The 20,394-nt window shown below is 35.4% G+C and overlaps 2 protein-coding genes across 2 annotated transcripts in view; both read right to left on the reverse strand.

Annotated features, from left to right (window-relative positions):
• LOC113231679 (katanin p60 ATPase-containing subunit A1-like) overlaps nucleotides 1–12,342 on the reverse strand; it is a 24,052-nt gene extending 11,710 nt beyond the window's left edge. The window contains exon 1 of the mRNA XM_026466136.1: nucleotides 12,068–12,342. Within this exon, the coding sequence (XP_026321921.1) occupies nucleotides 12,068–12,228 (161 nt within the window). The 5' untranslated portion in view covers nucleotides 12,229–12,342. The remainder of the gene's footprint in view (nucleotides 1–12,067) is intronic.
• A 748-nt stretch (nucleotides 12,343–13,090) lies between these two features.
• Nucleotides 13,091–20,394, reverse strand: LOC113231918. Its single transcript, XM_026466459.1, has 11 exons — nucleotides 20,265–20,394; nucleotides 19,739–19,894; nucleotides 18,817–18,913; nucleotides 16,399–16,528; nucleotides 16,167–16,257; nucleotides 15,517–15,679; nucleotides 14,861–15,253; nucleotides 14,525–14,701; nucleotides 14,127–14,288; nucleotides 13,899–14,050; nucleotides 13,091–13,462 (listed from the first exon to the last, which is right to left on the reverse strand). The coding sequence occupies exons 1-11, from the start codon at nucleotides 20,385–20,387 to the stop codon at nucleotides 13,091–13,093; spliced, it is 2,016 nt and encodes a 671-aa protein (XP_026322244.1). The 5' UTR covers nucleotides 20,388–20,394.

Genomic DNA, 20,394 nt, shown 5'->3' on the forward strand with positions numbered 1-20,394 from the left:
GTGTGTGTGTGTGTGTGTGTGTGTGTGTGTGAGTGAGTGTGAGTGTGATTGTGTGTATGTATGTATGTATGTATGTATGTGCGAGTGAGTGTGTGTATGTATGCCTGTGTGAGTGAGTAAGTAAGTGAGTGTGAGTGTGTGTATGTATGTATGTATGTGCGTGTGGGGGGGGTGTCTGTGTGTATGTGTGTTAACCTGTTGCCATAGATTAGGAAAGTAGTGTTTTTAAAGCAACTGTTCTAATAGATCTTCGGTTTCCTCATACGATTTCGACTATAGCCATTTTGATGTAACTTTTTTCAGTCTCTATAACTTTTGGCGTATATTTCTAATTCCTTATTAATTTAATTGTTAATGGGCCGATCGTTTGCTGAATTGTCTGTTTGCAAATGTTGTATTTACTTTAGGTACTTGTGCCACACTGTCTTTCCTTCTCCTCTTCGAAATATTTAGATCATATTTTAGTGACCTATGTTGTCTGAGTACAGTTTGAGTGATGTAGAGTTTCCTTACAGTGGCTAAATTTGATAGTTGATACAAACTGCTAGTGGCAAATCGTCTTTTTTTAAAATACATTATTATAATCAAATTGCGTTGCGCACGTTCCAACTCGAGAAAACGAGTTTTAACTGCTCCACCCCATACAGGAATACAATAAAACTCATACAGATTGAACCAAACTCACGTATATTTCCTTAAGTATATCCCTAGACGACGAGACTCGCGGACCAGCGACTGGTCCTGGCACTACATATCTTAGTGTTTTAAAAATCCAATTAAGTTTTCTTACTCTTTTAATGACGTGTTCGAGGTGTGGATACCACGAGAGTCGCTGGTCCACAAGAACACCCAAATATTTTGATTGTGCAGCTTTAATGATAGAAGGGCATGTGCAGTTACTGGTGTTACCTGTGGTTTTGCAATTATGAATCTTTAAGTGAAAATGATTTTTAGGCTGAGTATCATTATTTATACTAAAACAGATGTAGTTTGTTTTATTAGTATTTAAGGTAAGAGAATTATTAATTAACCATCTGTTTACACGCTCCAGTCCCCGTTCCGCACTAGACTTCAGAGTATCCCAAGAATTATCAGAGAATACAATGGCTGTATCATCAGCATAAGAGAAAATATTAGCGTTCTTGATCTGTAAATCACATAGGTCATTTATATATATAAGAAAAAGCGTAGGACCAAGAACGCTACCTTGGGGTACGCCATACAAAACCTCTTCGCACCTACTGATGTGGTTATCTAATTTCACTGTTTGCTTCCTATTTGTCAAGTAATCAATGAATATACAAAGTGGAGTACCTCTTATACCTATCTTTTCTAATTTGTGTACCAGTATGGAGAGAGAGATGGTGTCAAATGCTTTTTTTAAGTCCAAAAATACTGACAAACATTTCTTACGTTTGTCAAGTTTTTTTGTAACCAGAGAACTCAAGGAGATTACTGCATCTTCCACAGATCTTCCACGCCGAAAACCAAATTGGTTTACAGACAATATATTGTTTTTATTTAAATAGTCTAGTAATCTTTTATTGAGTAATTTTTCCAGTATTTTAGATATCACTGATAATACAGATATAGGCCTGTAATTATTGACATCGTCTCTGTCTCCACTCTTATACACAGGAGTTATAGTTGACAACTTAAGAAGTGTCGGAAAAATTCCTTTGTCAAAACAGAGGTTTGCAGCATAGGTAATAATGGGAACAACTACGGAATTTGCAGATTTTAAAAATGCTGTAGGGATATTGTCCCAGCCAGGCGCACTACTCGATTTTAGGTTCCTAATTATACAGTTTACTTCATGTTCGTCAGTATGCAGGAGAACGAAGGAGTTGATTTGTGTTGGTAAGTTTTTGAGATAAGTTTTCAGTTCATCATTCGGTGTTTGTATTTGCTGAGCAAGTTGCTTGCCAATATTAACAAAAAACTTATTTACATAATCCGCAGCGGCAGAGGGAGTCAATTTCAAATTCGTCAGTTCTGTGTTGGTGGATTTATTGTTACTAGTATACGTAATATTTTTAATACTTTTCCATAATAGTTTACTATTTTTGACTGAATTTTTTAGTATTTCTTTTTCGTAGTTTCCTTTTAGCTTCTTTATAAGATTATTACAGTAATTTCTGTATTTATTGTAGATTCGTTTATTATCTTCATCATTTGATGATTACTACGGCATTTTTGTTGAAGTTTATTTCGGGTTCTAATACAACGTAGGACACCCGGTGTGATCCATGGTTTTATTATGCGGTGATTACTTGGTATATTGGTGATTTTCGTGTTATTATTTAATGTTTCTGACAAAGCGTGAATCAAGTCATTTATGACCGTATTTGGGTCATCACAATAGAAAGGACTTGCTAGAATTTTCATTTTTAATTGTTTTAAAGCTTCTTCAAAGTTTATAGTTGTTTTAGTTTTTTTCACAGTGTAACTATTTTTAATTGTAGAAAGTGATAAAAGCGTTGTATAATGGTCAGTGGTAGTGGTGTTCAATACAGCCACTGTTGCTCTAAGCATTTTAGTGTTTATCCTTAACATGTTATGGTCCAGACAATTTTTACCACGAGTTGGTATAGTGTGGCCTGATAGTATACCATGCATAGACAACATATTTAAATAGCACAACATATTTCTTTGCTCATACGGTGGTACTTCATGTTTAGGAGTTATGTTAATATTTATATCACCCGCTATTATAATACTTTCGCTACTTGTGTTTAAACTTTCAAGGTGAGTGCTTAGTGAGTTAATAAAACATTCCGCATTGTTATTTGCTGGGGATCTGTATATACCTAAAACTATGCAGTTCAAAATTTCAAGCTGTAAACAAGATGCCTGTTCTAAATTAATTTCAGCAGTTTTATGCTTCAATGTATTCTTTACATAAATAACCACCCCGTCGTTTTGGTTACGCTGACATTTCGTGAAATAAGAGTAATAATTAGGTAACAATCATGTAACAATGGTAGCTGTTTGTTCAAGTTAATCTTACATTCAGTTAATATTATAACATCCGTATTAAAACTGAGTTGGGAAATATTAAATAAAAAGTCGTCAAAGTTACAATAGATACTTCTAATGTTTTGAGATATCACAGTAAAGTCACATTTCTTTACATTTAAATTGTTATTAAGCGCCGTAATATCACATTCCAAAGAGTGTGCGATCTCTAAGCTATCAATGTCATTTATTGTTAGTAAAGTATCATTCATATCTATCTAGCTCAAGAATTATAACGTCAAAAGAGAAGGGGCAAAGCAGTAGATTAGGGTTATTATTAATTTTAATCGTACAAAGGAAACAGATTAATGTATCAGTCTGTAGCTCGAGGATGTAGAGGTGTAATGTATTTTTAAGTAATGTGTTTGTGTGAGTATGAGAGAGACGAGAGTAAAGTAAGAATGATAATGAGAGAATGTGGGGATTTGTTCGTGAGTTGATGTGGTATAAGTTTACAAATGACTGTATGAACAAACAATTGAATAGAGAGATAAAATATAGAAATCTAGCTGATAGTCAGGATTGCGATATAAGTTGGTGTACTTGATCTTCGCTTCTAATTACGATTACTGGTGATTGCTCAGATTTTCTAACGTACACCTTACCGTAACTAGTCCAGCAAAATTTGTATCCTTTAGTCTTAGGTCTCGAGCCAGGAAAATCAGACGTGAAGCATGGGCAGTTAGGTGCTCTGATACATAAACTGGAGTGTCCTCTTGAGTCTTGATTCTCAAGTGCTTGCCACATATCTTATTTTTATTCTTCACGTTAAAGGTCTTAGTCATTCTCAGGAAGTCAGCTTTCAGTAAAGCCGAGTTAGTTTCAATAATTATTGGTGTATTCCTTTGTTCAGGCTTTCCACGTACTCTGTAAATATCCCTGATGTCCGTTTTCTTAATTTCGCAGTTAACCGTTTTTGATAGGCAAGCAATCATTTCAATTAAATCATCTTTATTCTCATTTTCTTTTTTAGGGACATTTTTTATCTCGAACTTAGCTTTGCGACTACCCAGTTGAAGGTCCTCCACTTTATTTTCCAAATACGAAATATACTGCCTGTCGTCCTTAGCATTATTTTCTAGCACCGTAATACGGCTTTTCAATTCTTGATTTTGCGAGGCTAGGAACTCAATTGAGTTCTCAATGTTAATATTCGATTTTGTACTTCTTTCATAGTGGAGTTCATATCGGCGAGTTCACTTTTTTGAGTATTTGTAAAAAATGTCATTAATCTTCTCATCTCCTCCTTAAAATCATTTAATTGGTCCCTCAGTAAGTCATTCGGTTGTGTATCCTTATTTTGTTGGCGCAAAGTTACAAAGTTCGGAGGTGTCGTCTTGTCATCAAAGTATAGCTCATCCAGTTGTGTTTGCTGATCACACTGCTGGCGGAGGATTCCATGACCAGTAGGATATGAATTTTTGTCTCCTTCCGAATTGCAAATCGACATGTCAAAGTCAGATACGGTTGCGTTGCGATTTTCTTCCATATTGTACTAGGAATATAGAAGCAATCAACAATTTGTTACAAACTGCGTAAGCACTTTGTATTACAAGCTGCGTAAGCGCTTGCACATAGGTGGAGACAGTCTTAAGAAGGCACCGCCCACACAACTTAATTGATCGACGTCACAGTTGAGGGAGGAGTCGGTAGCGTTAAGGGCGGGTAACAAGTTCGATATGTTGCACTAGTAGGAGTAAATCCACCTGCGGCTGCGCAACTAACTCCTAGACACTTATGAATCCCTAATTTCACTTCGGATTTAATGTACAAATTTAAATTTAAACTTTTTTGGAATAAAATGGCAACAGAGCAGTAAAACGTCTACACCTTGCGGCGGTCCGGGGGGAAGAGGAAATTGTTGTAGCGCAAGATATAGAGCGTAGACCAGGATTTCTTTAACCTGTGATCCATGGACCACGGACTAAGGGGTCTGTGCAATGAACGCTATTATATTATGTTGTGAGTAAATAGGTAGTGTTCGTGACCTTTTGAATTTTCACGCCCTTTGACGGCCATCCATTATTGGAGCGAGCAAGACCCTGATGTAGAGACTGATATGCGCCTTCTACAGTCACTTTGTATCAAAACTTTATCATGAACTGTTTGTTGACAATACGTTGTAGTGAATGTACCTAAATATTTTTATATTTATATTTTTGGAACATTTTTTTAGATCTAAATCGCGTAAATTTGTTTTTCAAACAAACTAATATTGCAGGCCTTTCCAGATCCTTTTGTCACGGCTGTCCGAGATGGTAAAGTCATCAACCAGTTATGTCTGATGTTAATGCCAACGCCCTATTTTTTATAGTTACGAAAGTTATTACAGTTGGTTTGTTTGAAAAAAAAAAATGTACGCGGTTGACATCCGAAAACATTTTCATTTTCAATAGTAAACAAAAGAAAACCTAAGAACTCGATATTGCTTTTTTGTTACAGCGACTGCTTTAAAAAAGCTGTAAAGAATTGTTATTATTTTAAGATATAAAACAGATTTCCACATCGAATCAAGTTAGAAAATTTCGACCTAAAAAATTTCCGACAGACTTCAAATGTACGTACGTAAACGTGTTGTTTACCTGTCTAGGAAGGAGGGTAAACTTGGCAGCCTTTAACAAGGAATGTAAGCCAAAGGTCGTTGACATGGACAATTCACCATATGACGAGGTGAATGACCGGGGTCGAGTTCCCATAGAATTGTAGTTCAGTCGATGTCGATAAAGACAGAACATTATTAATTATTAATGGTGATTCACGGTAATCGGTTGACATAGTTGACGGTTAACGGCTTTAAAGTATTGGAAATCCTTCAAGAAATTACTTGGTCAACAAAGCGATGTTTGAGAGGGTGTGTACTCAAGTACTTATTGTAGCGAATTGCAGCAGATGCTACAAATTTTTTTGTACATTGTATATTTTATACAATATTTTTATCACTTTAGTTTTAGATTGAAATTCTAAAGTGAAATGTAGTTATTTCTAGCGCCTTTTTCTTTAATTTTGTCATTGTTTTTTCTGTGTTACGTTCCTACCTTTACTTTGTTGGTTTTAATAATAATAATAATAATAATAAAGCACTCGAATCCCATTGATATGGTACGCTACACTTATATTATCAAATATTTACTATACTACTTAATGTAAACTAGTTTGAAATTTAAATATATTGATACCCAGATATTCACATTGATTTATGTAACAATTGATGTTTAAACTTTATTTTAAACGCCCTGCTATAAGACTTATAACCAGGATTAATTGACACACAACAGGAAAAGAGAATAACAAGATGAAGATGTATGTTTATCACCCTACAAAATTTATGTACACCTACATAACACTGCCCACGGCTCAATTCAGTCAATTGTAATGCGTAGGCGAATCTTGAGATACTAGAAGATTTATATTAAAACATGAGGTGTCTGACAACTCGATTAATCTTTGTTACAAATTATTAAAGAGCGGATGCGATGACTGACGAGCAGAAATCGTTTAATAACATGCCATAGTTCTAAAAAGAAGAGAATTAATAAATTTAAATAATAAAAAAGATTCAAAAAAGTGTACGCCAAAACGTCAACAAAGTCGCCATCTTATAAGCTAACAATAAGTCGAGACCAATTGAGTGAGCCTACAAACACGATCGTTTTATTGTTTGGAGATTTGAGTAGTCTGCAAAATGTTTTTGGTGCAGCATCAGATCAAGCTTATATATTGTAATATCAACGGATTTCCTATGTATATCGAATTTGTAGTAGATCCGACAAGTGGAAATATTTTTTTACATAGCCCCGCACTAGGAATACCCTATATCGCGGATGCTATGGACACACACACAGACAACCTCAAAATACACCCAAACTCACAAGAGAAATCAAGGCCATACATATTCGTCTCTTGGCCCGGGAATCGATCCCGGAACGTCTGCGTGGCAGACCAGCATGGTAACCGTTCGGACACGGAGGTAGGTATGTAAACATTCATTTTATGACTGCGGTCCCTGCACTGAAAAGGAAAAGAGCTAATGATCGTTAAACAGCCGAACAGATGTTCATCAAACAACTTAAGTTTATTGAACCACTTCCGAAATTGGGTTGAAAAAACCGTTTTCAGATCAATCCGTTCGTTTGTGAGCTACGATATCACAGGCAGATACACATACAAAGGCTTCAAATTTATAACTCCGCTCTTCTAGCGTCGGGTGTAAAAAAATATGCACGCCCAAGAACACAGATAAGAATAAATAAAGAAGGTCAGAATACTATGAGAATACTAATACAATAAAGCAGCACAACCAGAGCGAAAAGTAGGTTATAGCAATGGTGCTGACGCTTTTAAAACGACATGTTTGAAATAACCTTGACTCTCGTACAAAATACGACAGTTTCTAATAAATTGTAATAAAGCGTCTCATGATTATTTTTTATAATATCAAGTGATTGATACGAACAAGTCGTGCTCCTGTATAGTAGGCTACACGCCTGTCCATAACAGTTGCAATGCCACTTAAGGCTTTAAACTGCAAAGATCTGAACAGCACTGCCACTGCGTCCATCACCCTGAGACATAAGTCGACAAGTCCCATGTACCTGTAATTTCACCAGCACTCTTACCCTTTAAAACCAGAACACAGTAATGCTGACGTTACTGCTTGGCAGCAGGAATCGGCAAGGTGGCAGTACTTCCCTGGACGAATTCTTTCACGAGGAGCTCTACTGCTACTACTGTTTTCTACAATATTAAATGATTATGTTGCAATTTTCTTGCCTCTAAATTTCGGTTTATTCCCAGTATTAGCAGTTATTAGCAGTGCCATATACTCAGCTGCAACTGGCGCTTACTCGTAAGCTCGAGAGTTGCTATTTACTCTAATAATAACTCTATATAATAATAATAATAATAATGATTTCTTTCAGACACTTGGTCCATAATGGTTTGTAATAAACAATTTCTAAAAAACTAGTGTTAATTTTATTTTAAAAGGCGAGATACAGACGGATGCAAGCACACCCCTCAATCCGAGAATGGGACTGTCCCACCTGTCCGCAATAATATTCCGGATCCCGTTCGAGCTGACACGCAGTATGCTTAGAACCCAAGCGGATCTGTGTCGCATGATGGCATGCAAACCATTATTCTTTGTAGTAGAAATGTTATAACACATAATATTTCTACTACAACGAATAATAACAATAAGCGAACAATGTGTTATAACAACCTACTTATGGATAAAATGAGTGCGCTATTGACTCTCTTTCATGGAAAGTGACAATGAGACCGTCGATGGAGCATGCACGCCTATTCACTCTCACCTTGAAAAGGCCAAAATCATAAACGGGCAGGAAACAAATCTGCAAATTGGGAATTTAACTCCTCTAATGTTGAAGTGTAACGCTTCGTACTGCTGGGCTGGGATTCCACCCCTATATTGTTATAGATAGAAAGGGGATGGCAGAACTATTCCGTCGCGCACTTTCCGTGACATACCCTGTAGAATACTGATAAGCAAGCAACTTTACGGCGGTGTTCAAGGCATAGCAGCTCGCCTCTGCTAAATCCAAATCACCGACAAGTCTCTAGCCACGTTTCTTAATGGAATCCAAGGTGACCAGTTGGTATTTAGCAGATCCATTCCACAGATGGCAACAGTAATCCACACACGACAGGATTTGTGCTTGGTACTGTTGTTACTACTGTCCGGGTGTGAAGTAATGCTTCACCCTGTAAAGGATACCAAGGTTCCTTGCCGCATTCGTGGCCATGTATTTAATGTGTTTGCCGAAGTTTAAACTGGACGACAGGCCCTTTACAAGTAGTTGAAGACGTTGAAGGTCTCTGCATATCTATGTGCGCTTATGGCTACGGGCCTTATCTGGAACTATTTCTTTTTTTTATCGCAATTCAAACTTATGTTTAAACCTGAGACCATGCTTGATGCACAATGTGAATTTTAATACGAAACTATCGAAACCTTGCTAAGTCTTATTTTATAGATTGTAAATCAGTTTTAGTGACAAACTAGTGCTTCGCTATCGCTTCGCTAGTTTAGCTATGTTAGTGACTAGCACTACTAAATAACTATGATATGATGCTTCATAGATTTAGTATGTCTGTGCTGTGTATATACAATATATTCGTTTTGCATTTTGTAATGCGATTTTGCCATAATATTTTTTAAGAACAATATACTAATGTGTTAAATCATATGGCTTAAGAAATTACTTCCGATTGTGTCCAGACAATGACGGTCTCGACAAAATTAGCCAAGTCTTCGTAAGTGACTCCAAGGAGATTCTGAATTTATATAAATGAGCTAAACTGTTCTGTTCAGTTAGTGCATCTCGTCCTTGTCCTCAGCTCATTTTAACTACTAGTGATGAGTGAATCACAATTTAGCTACTATATACTACATACCTACTAAGTAAATTCTTTGATATTTACGTCAGTACTATGTGTAATGACACAATCAGCAAGACTTCTACTCTCATTAGGATTAAAAACTTTGTAGACTTCGCTGTAAGTAGCATTTTTGTTACGTGCTCTTTAACCAAAAAAGCAGGAGGTTCTCAATTCGACTGTATGTTCTTTTTTTTGTTTTTTTTTGTGTGTATGTTACGCGATAACTCCGGTATTTGTGAACCGATTTTCATGATTCTTTTTTGTTGGAAAGGGAGTATTTCCATAGTGGTCCCATTTCATTTTGAAGAAAATCATCCACCTCAAAGGGTGGCTGTTCACGCATGAAGATTCATTTTTATAAATAGCGCCTAACTTTTATTTAGGAGCAATTACTTTTAGCAATTATTTAGTTGATTTTGCTATTTCTCCAATTCAAGGCGTTTTTCCCTCGATATACTTTGGGTAGTGTCGTAGTGAGAACCTATTTTTATTATCTCCAGTATCAAGTCCTGTATAGTGGCGAACTAAGGGATATTTCAATGAAACTTAGCAAATAGATGTAATTCGATGTACTTTTGAGGTCGGTTTTTTATCAAGTATGAATTACAATCCCTGTTGACCAATGCAAAGGGTTGATGACCAATGGAGCAGACTTGATCAAGAGTGGCGACCACGTCGAGTCAAACGTAGTGTTGGACGCGCTGCGGCAAGATGGATGGACGACCGGAGAAAGATGGCGCGCGGAGACTGGATGCGGGCGGCACACGACCGGAAGGGATGGCCTGCCGTGTGGGAGACTTACGTCCAGCAGTGGATGCGTGTAAGCTGATAATGATAATTAAAATCCCATCCAATCCCTTAATTGACTTAATGTTCCGGTGTACCTTCCAAATCTTACTTAGAATAAATCGACGTAAAGTCATGCCACAGGGCCATGTTCATGCATGATGACCTTTGATGAACTTTGTTGATATTATTTTGTCGCGTGGCCCTTTGCAACTTTCACTTGTTTTCTATTCAGATGACACATCGAGTGTTCCTAATAAACAAAACAAAATGCAGTCTTTCCGTGAGTCAACTTAATTATAAAACACAAAATGGAAGCGGAAAAAATCGATTAATGTACCTGGAGGTATGATCTAACATAACAACAAAACACTACGAACCAAATATCAAAAACATTAGTCACTGGGAGAAACCATTAACGAGTCTATAACAATATGTTTGTGTTTTTTTTTTGTTTGCCTTATCTGATAGTACTTAATTCGAAATAAGCATTTCGTAGTTCTAGGGTCTTGTAGAACGAAATTCACCTTGATATTTTTCGCGTATGCTATAAAATTATGCAAATAGGAACGCGTGTGTTGAGTATTATTTTCTTCCAAGGTTTAAGTCTATTAGGTTAGTTTTTACGTAGTTACGTAATGCGATCTATTCGTTTGATATGCAATAGGACTTTATATCTACATAATATAAGTGATGTGCAGTGAAACGTTGCAATTAAAAGAAATAAATTCGGATTCATTTGCTGTAGATTGAGCTTTATGACAGCAGATACCTACGACACGTTGTCTGCGTATGATATAGGTAATGCTTGATTTGTTTGAACAATACTCAGCTCGAATATACTGATACATTACCATAAATATAACAATGTAAATTCACAGTGAAAAGGTGTACACAATTTGTGAAGGACTTCTAACAATTCCACCTTATCTCACGTTTGGCATCGCGTAATTTGCGTAAAAGAGGTCACGAAAGTAAGCTTAAAATTACGAAGTGCCGAATAGCCCCTTCATAGGGTTAAGAAAATTCTACTAACAGTCCATACGTGAGCATATTTTGACAAATATTTCCTAAATGATGCAAGACAGTGACTAACAGAACCAAAATGAAAGAGTCAAAAGCCCAAGCGACTGACTCCCTTACACTTTGATGACTAAATATCGCACTGCTCTTACAATTTTGACTGCCTCTGTGGCCGAACGATTACCATGCCGGAATGCCACGCAGAGGTTCCAAGTTCGATTCCCGGGCCGGGAGAAATATTTGTATGGCCTACATTTATTTCTGTCGTGAGTTTGGGTGTAATTTGTGGTTGTTTATGTGTGTGTCCATGGCACCCGCGACACAGGTTTTCCCTAGTGCGGGGCTATGTTTAGTGTGTGCGTAATTTATTTATTTATTTAATTGTTAACTTACAATATGTGAAATTCAAGTTATAAATTCATTAAACTACTACTGAATGTAAAATTTTAATCTGTACACATTAATACAACCGTGTCGTCGTTAGAATATTGTGAGATACCATTAATAGTTATACAAACTTTTAATTATCTATTTCGAGACAAAACAATACGTACTCAAAAATATGAAATTATTTATTCCCTTTTATTTTTAAATATATTTGGCAAGTAGGAAATTGTTTAGATGTCTGCAATAAACATTAACTTATACATAAATTGTAATAAGTTTTCATTTATAAAAATGGAAAAAAAATACGTTTCATATCGATTCTGAAAAAAATATTTTTTTTAAGTTAATACTTTATTGTATTAATAGTGCGGTGCCATTCCAAGCCATTTTGTCTTCTGTAGAGGTAGTATATCACAGATTGTGTTCATTTGAAAATAGTTTTCATACTCACTATCCAATATTCCAAGCAGAGTGAAAAGCGGGATGAGCAGACATGGCTCCTAGAGGCACACCAAATTCGAACTCAATCTTGACGTCATCAGGTCGTCTAGGCCAGGAACTTCGAGCCCCTTCACGGGGTTCTAGCCCGTTTGCTTTTGTGTCGTTCGTCATTGTCGTTCTTCGTTTGTGTCTTCGTGGTTTTATATTCTTTTTCGCAATAGTTCTTTAAATAGTTACCCCCAATAGTCTTTTGATTTAGTATTATTTCATAAAGGATATTTGATTTTTATTTCACTGTAATAAATTTCGGAAAGCGACTTTTTTTATTCTTATCTGTCAATGTCACATTATTAATTTACTTACAATTTTTTTTAATGATTGTACAATGTTGCACGAATATTCAACACCTTGAACAGAATTTTGATAAACCACATACATAACGTCATATTAAATAAATCCTTGGCTTATAATCATTCACGCGTTTCCGTAGACGTTCTACATAAAAACGCTACGCGGCTACGCGGACAACGTGGTGCGAGCGTTGTAGAAAACATACTGGCATGTAGCTTGGCCGCTCGCCGGCCGATGACCGCCACACTCATTACCATTTCAATAACGCCCCCGCGAACTGCCCTTAAAATAACTAGTACTACCTGAAAAATTTATTAACTATCAGAATACAAGAAATTTAATATGACGACCTAGAAATGATTCATAAGTACATAAATAACGTAGTTAACGCTTCCCTAGTTTTGTACATAGACTTAAAGAATCATGTTAAGCTGTGCGTGGCACCCGTTTACTTAGTTCCTTGATTCAGGCACCCAAAGAACTTCGGACACTAAAAGACACCACTCTGTTCTCTTCTACTTCATTTGGCAGGCGTTTAAATCGGGTCACCCGGCAATTAGGTTCTATTTAAAAATATCAACAATATTGAAAATTAATAACGTTATTAAACATTTAATATACTGTTACAAGAACGAAACGTAACATTAATGTAACAACAAAATAAGCCTAAAACCACAAAACATCACACATCAAACAAAGTAAATGCGTTTAAAAGTGATAAAACTAATATAAATGTAGGAGACAAGACATAAGATCTATCGACAGTGGTACGAACAAAACTGGTTTCATAATTTTTTAAATAAGGCATATATTTCATTACCATATTTAGCATAGGTGCTCTTTCAGCAGTTATATTGTTCAAAGCTTCTGCTTCACTCGCAAAATTCTGGCGCACTATTCGATTATTCTCAGGATCAGAGAAATTTGTATCATCAACTGGTATGTTTTCTACAGCAGGAATAACGTGAACGGCATCATTTATTTCTGTAATATCACTGATTTGTGCAGGTGTTCCGTTTTCTGCTTTTGGGTGTTCTCCTATATCTCGTCTGACCTAGCGTTAAAAAATAAATAAAGTCATACCATATTTATACATAGTCATCTTCATCAACATGTGACAAAAAACATCATAGTCATTTTAAGTGATACATATTCACAATTTAATACTTTAGCTTATATTGCGATATCAGAAAAGTGTGTTTACATTGTAACAACAATAAAATTAATTCGTTGATTAAATACCTAATAAAACTAGGAAAATCCCTGTACTATGAGAAGCAAGGAAATTCACCCTACCCAGAATATCAAGACCAGAGTAAACATTGAAAAGTTCATTTCCCAAATTGGTCCTACCGGGAATCGAACCCAGGCCATCCTCATCCAGCGCCGCACGTTGCAAACCGTTGAGCTATCGAGGTCGTTAATTACCGTTAACATTTAATTATTTTATAAGTTAATATTTAATGTACCTAATTCAATATTTGTCTTACCTTTGTGGAAGTAGATGTATACATGCTATCATTGACTGAAGTCATAGTTTCCATTATCGAAGACAACATTTCGGTAATCGAAGAGATTGTTTCTTCAGTTTCAGTCGACATATAAAGATCTAGCTCCTCATGGATACGCTTAGCCATTTCCGCTATGAATATGTATAAAGAAAATAATATCGAAAGTACTTTATAACCTTAATGTTTAAAATAAAAGCAAAAACTTACGATCAGATAACAATTCATCGATCATTTTGTCGGTGTCATTAAATTTATCGCTAAGATTGGCCAATAAACGAATGTACGACGAGATAGTAATTTCAGTTGGTACTGTGCTTATGGCTTCGCTGTCTACGACTTTTGTAATGAAGTTTGTCAAATTTATATCATCTGTGAAAAGGATTTTTTAGGAACAAAAGTGCAACAACGTTTTTTATAAACGAATAATAACCACCACCAACATATTATTTTTATTACCAGAAATAAAAGTGGGGTAATCAATAAAGACACGAGTTCTTCCTTTCATCTGTATTAATTCTTTTTTAATTATTTATATTGATAAACGTTTTTTTTTCATTTGTAAACATTTGTAGAACAATAATATATCTACAAAGTCAACAACTTACCGCTTAAAGAAATTATAATGGTCGGAATAACTGATGTTGCAGGAGACGATAATACAGTAGCGGCAGTTACACTATTAGAAGTCTTATCTTCAAAACCCTCTCCATAAATATAGTCGACGTATAATTCTTTAAAATTTGCGGGTAAACCGCTCTTATAGGTATTGCCGATGTACATCCCTGGATTAAAAAATAAAAAATTAATAATAGCTTTCATTCTACCTTGCAGAAATGGAATGATTAATATCTTGGTATGTAATAACATAAACCGTAAATTAATACGAAAAATTAATCATCATTAATTTGTGTAATGAAATTAAATATCAAAAGAAATCTTACCCTCCTCTGTAACACCATTGTTCAAGTTTAGTTCTTCAATATTATATGACTTTGGCCTTCCCACAACACTGGCGTCTTTAACCAATTTACCTTTAAATGTCACAATTTCTTCATCTACACCATCAGGTGTTTCTTTTGAGTGCTTTTCTTCGAACTGTATTATTGTACTAAGAGGTACATCAGGGACATCTCTTTTTTGTACTGAATTGACGATTTCTGGACTATCTACATTGGATAATGTAGCTACGGCGAGTTTGGTTAGATATATCTCATCTAAGCTACCAGAATAATTCAGAGAATCATTCTTTTCGATAGCGAATAAGGAATCTAATAATAGGTGTTCCTCTAAAGTCATCACATGATCTTGGTCTTGAGACTCGTCGAGGTACGATTCTGGAATAAGTTGATAAAATTTTTAAGGCATCGATCGCGTCTAGACTTACGGAGTTATTGGGCACTACATGCTGTTAACCAAATTAAAATCTATTTTGTTTTGTATAGGATCTGCGTTTTAACGTGTTTTAAAACGTGTAGAAATTTAAATTTGAATACGTTTGCAATAAGTTATTACTTGACGAAGTAGAAGTGAATCAGACAGACTATTTTTATAAGGTGGATACCGTTTATGAACGAACGTAAGTTAAATAAATACTAACGAAAATCACACAGTGCAGGATACACATTATCCTGAATAGCACGTGGTGGGCATATGCTTGCAGGTTTAGATGGTATCCATATTGGTCGACCCTGGAATGGGCCTTGCGGGGCGAAGTTGCACACTAACCGCTCCACACTTCGGACACGGTCCTGTAGAATTGCCTGCGTTGGTAAAATTAGATTAATCCACGATAAATACTTCTCCCAAATCCCAACTCCATCATCGTAACTATTTGTAAAGCAAAGTTGGACGGGGACTTGAGGTCTTATCGTCAACAGCCAACAATGAATTTAGGATTTTTTTAAGCGACACGCCTGTTCACAATAGTTGCAGCACGACTCAGAGCTTTAAAGATCTGAGGGACACTGCCACATAAGTTCACAAGTGCATAAGCCTGTAATTTCACTAGCACACTTCAAAACCCGAACGCAATAATACTCACATTACTACTTGGCGGTAGAAATAGGCAGGGCTCTTTTACAAGAAGCTCTACTGCTATTAACAATGTGAAACATTTTAAATAAATTTCTTTGTTTTGCTAATGTCTTTAGGCGGCGGTAGACACTTTATATTAACGTGGACCATTAGACTGCCGGTTTGCATATAATAAAAAATCTAATAATGTACGAAATTTAATATAACACTTACCATAAATTTACTGCGAGCACATCCAACCATATAGGTTTTATAATGTAATATTTGTGCAAAGTCGCCGTAATAGCTATTGTTATCTTGAGGACTGCAAATAAATTTTGAAGTTCAGCTGCGCTTGTCACAACGCTTGGCTTAGTTTTCTTTCTTAAACGCCATAAATTGAAATATTTTGTAGACAATACTCGAAAACAGCACAAAAAAGCAATTAAAAAATTATATTTCTTACTTCCTGTAGGCGTTAACATCGCGCTTATAATGAATGCTCTGCATATACCAGATGTCGACTATGGTCTCTGGGCGAAGGCCGGGCGCCTCGCCCACCACAGACGCTACACACTGGCCCACAGGTGTCGCATCTAAATAATTCAATTAATAAAATTCACATTATATATTGTTCTCATTTCTCGTGTTCACAAAATTATTAGTCAAATATGCTGCTCGTATGCGGATTTAAATAGTATAGTAATAGAGCTTGTGCTTTTCAAAACCATTTGGAAAACAATTTAAACGTACACTTTCAACTTTTCATAAGTATTGTCGCGAATGGCTACTTACACAGCAAGCATTTTGAATGGATTCATACTGATAGAGTTAATTATAAGTTTCGACGACTTAAATTAAATATTTAGTTACAATACTTTAACAATGTTATGGCAGAATAACAGAAGCCGTGGGTCTCCCGCGACCTTTGAGTCATAAATAGAGATGGGTTATTACCCGATAAATGTCCGTCAAAGGATAAATATAAAATAAATATCCAATTTCACTGAGTATTTATCCTAAAACATAGATAATTATTTTTTTGCTTTTTGTAATAAAATTCATTAGAATTCATTTTTAATTAAATAATTACGTTTTTGCCATTCTTTTATGTCACAATACTGTTTTAGTACCTACGTTTTTCGAGTCGATAACATCTCACTAATGGTAGAAATGTAAACTAATTCCAACATACTCACCTAAACTTTTGTCAACATAAAACTTGGCTATGGCTATGGTATAGAAAATTCGATTGACAGAAAGTTATCAAATTAACTGTAACCCTTGAGCCGACCTATCCTGCGTTAATAAAGTGCGACCCAACTTTATAGTCTTGTGGTCTAATGCGTACTAAATAAAGTCATGTTTGGACTTAAAACTTCCGTGGCTTAGTTGGTATAGCGTCTGTCACGGTATGCTAGAAGACGTCGGTTCGAATCCGGCTGGATCGAAGCAATTTTTTCTGAATGTTCGATCTTCGTATTAATAATTCCATACAAAATGTTAGACAGCTGATTATTATTGTGTGGAGACAATTCTTTTTTTAACAAACTACGCATTTAAAAAATAATAAGGTTCACGCAAAAATACAGGGATTTACGGTACTTAAAAGTATTCTTTTTATTACTGCGTATAGAAAAATTTTTATAACAAGCAATATATATACTATACGTACATGCTACTGAATTGTATCAATGTTTACAATTAAGTTTCAAAATATACTTTGTTTTATTAATTATAAATAATAAACCACGATTTAAAAATATTTATCCAAGTTTTTGAATAAATATCGAGTAAAAATGGATATTTATCCTAAGTATTTATCTCAATGTTATTTATCCATGACCACATCTATTCATAAGCCGTTTCGTCTTGCTAATTAACACTGTGTTCGAGATTATTATAATATGTATCAGTTTTCAAGACAAATAAATGATATTTATTTTTAATTATTAAACTGTAAACAATCAGGTTTGGTTAAGGACTGCTACTTGACAAAATACATTCAATTCCTTTGTATTTATATCGATATACGAATATGAATTTACGAAAAGTATTCCGTGTATTATTTGAAAATTTAAAGTTTGTAAGTTCGCGAAAGCGCAATGTTTCGTTTTTTTAATCTAAAAGAGCGAAGGAAATAAAACAAACTAAGTTACTTTTCTATGAGATCAAAAAAGTAACATATCAAATGAAAACTTATTATGTAATTTACATGCATTACACGTATGTAATTTATTATATAGTTTACTCATAACTAAATAAACGCTTGCAAAATCAACAAAGTATAATACTTATTATCTTAAAGCCAACAACAAATTCAGTTATTGAAAGTTAATTAAACAAGTGAAATAAACAATCACTTTCTTTGTTAAATCATAAATTTAAATTATAAACTTGAAAATTAAACTAGTTTTTTTTTGCTTCGCTATACAAAATTATTTATTATAACTGAAATTTATTAGTGGTATTTGTCGTGCCTTTTGTACGTGCGTACTTAAACGCATTATAGGCCGAATATTCGGGTATGCAACCACGCTCCTAACCGAAAATCCGGCATTCGGCCAGGACGAATATACTATTTGTTGCAATACTAATAGACGTTTTTACCTTTCTAAATAATCTACTATATAAACTTCATGTTATAAGATTTTAAAGAAGTATTAATATATAGTAGTATAGTATAGTATAAATATAGTAAGAACATGAACAACGTCGTGATACTTATTCAATACTAGCGCCACAATTTCTAGGTCCACAGATAACTTATCAGCCGCAAATAATTAACAAATATTGAAAAGGGATTTCATTTAAAGGGTACTGAGAGAAAACCAAAAATCCCCTGGAATATGAATGACGTTGTTAATTGAAATTAAAAAATTACATAATTCACGGCATATGTCGTGCTTCTCAGGCTTGCTAGGCATGCTACATTGATCCGCCCAGATTTGGGCTTCACGCTCCAGTTCGCCTACCCAGCGCTGCAATCACAAACAATACGATATACTGAAGTTTTCGTAAATCTATACACTATTGATCTTGATTCACTGGAACTGTGTGCTAAAATAAGATAAAAATAAAGAGAAGTTTATTCTGTATAAAAATTTAACTTATTATATATGTGCGCCATAATTATTTATTTATATATGCGCCAGTAAAATCCTAGGATGCTGGCCCTAGTTGGAATCAGCGTAGATCCTCATTTTGAACGTAAATTAGGCCTATAATAATCTCACATCAAATACGCAATTCACCTGCAAAATAAACTGAATAAAAAGCTTCGTGGCGGGATACTAACCCGGGATGCTGATATATAAGTAAATGTCAATATGCTGCATTTAACAGAGGTTATTAATTATAATGAAATAACTTAATTATAAAAGCACTAGAATACTGTAAATAAATATTAGACGACATAACATTCAATTGCTCTGATTTCAAAATAAGTAGGTAACTAAATCATTTGTGGTAGGTACTCGGAAACAACGAAGGTACCATAAACACCCACACCCGAGACAATATAGAAAAGTTAGTTTGTCTACATTCACCCGGCCGGGAATCGAACCCGGGACCTCAGAGATGGCGACACCATTAAAACGGGTGTGCAAGCCATTCGACCACGGAGGTCGTCAAAATGTGATACGAACCTTAGGTAACTTAAATTGAGAAACAACTAAAATATTAATGTTTCGAGTGACGTGCAGGCAATGACGTCCCGAACAGGCGGGAATTGGACTCTTGGTGTTATGATACTATGCTACAAAGAAAACCACGCGTACCGATTAAATACCCAACGTTAGTCGTACCAATTTGAGCATATTCCCCGCGGGCGGAAAACCGCGCAAGCGCCCACTGGCAGCTGCGTTGCGCCGAGTGTTAAGCCTATGCAATAATTCAGCCTTTTCTCGCAGCGTCAGTTGTGTGTGAATGTAGCCTGCGCATTGCAATCCGGGAACGTTGTGCTGTATAAACAAATACATCATTTACAATGAATATGAACATTAGTATCGAACACAAAGTGGTAGGTCTATACCCGGTAGTACCTACAACGAAACTAACTTATATTAGCAAATTACTTATATTAGCGAGAAATTATTCTGACACAATGAATAAATCACAGTAACACGCGTGTGATGTCTCTACACAGTAGTTGATCTAAACCTATAAAACATTATTCACACTTTAGATATTATATCGACCTTTATTCCGCTTAGGCACTTTAGGAACGATACAAGTTCAATCTGTAGCGCAACTTTTGGCTCTAACCGCAGCTCGCAGGTAGTCAAAGGCTTCCAGTAATTAATAGACTAGATGAATATATTCAAAACTCACAGGATACATGCAAAGTATGTGATCGTCAGTGTGCCCGCACATCCTGGAACCGCAGTAGTTAATTAAAGCACTAGTTAGTGCTGTCAAGTTGCAAAAGAGCACTGCTAAAATGTATCGCATCATGAGCTCA

The sequence above is a fragment of the Hyposmocoma kahamanoa genome, unplaced genomic scaffold, assembly GCF_003589595.1.
Source record: "Hyposmocoma kahamanoa isolate Upper Pololo Valley unplaced genomic scaffold, ASM358959v1 66, whole genome shotgun sequence".
Taxonomy (NCBI): Eukaryota; Metazoa; Arthropoda; class Insecta; order Lepidoptera; family Cosmopterigidae; genus Hyposmocoma; species Hyposmocoma kahamanoa.

Bases quoted from the DNA above. Each gene is read 5' to 3' on its own strand.
- LOC113231918 (XM_026466459.1), bottom strand. From the start codon at position 20,387: ATGATGCGATACATTTTAGCAGTGCTCTTTTGCAACTTGACAGCACTA. The intron at 18,914-19,738 runs GTACGACTAACG...TTGTGATTGCAG, and splicing joins CGGGGAATATGCTCAAATTG to CGCTGGGTAGGCGAACTGGA. The intron at 14,702-14,860 runs GTAAGATTTCTT...TTTTTAATCCAG, and splicing joins CAATGGTGTTACAGAGGAGG to GGATGTACATCGGCAATACC.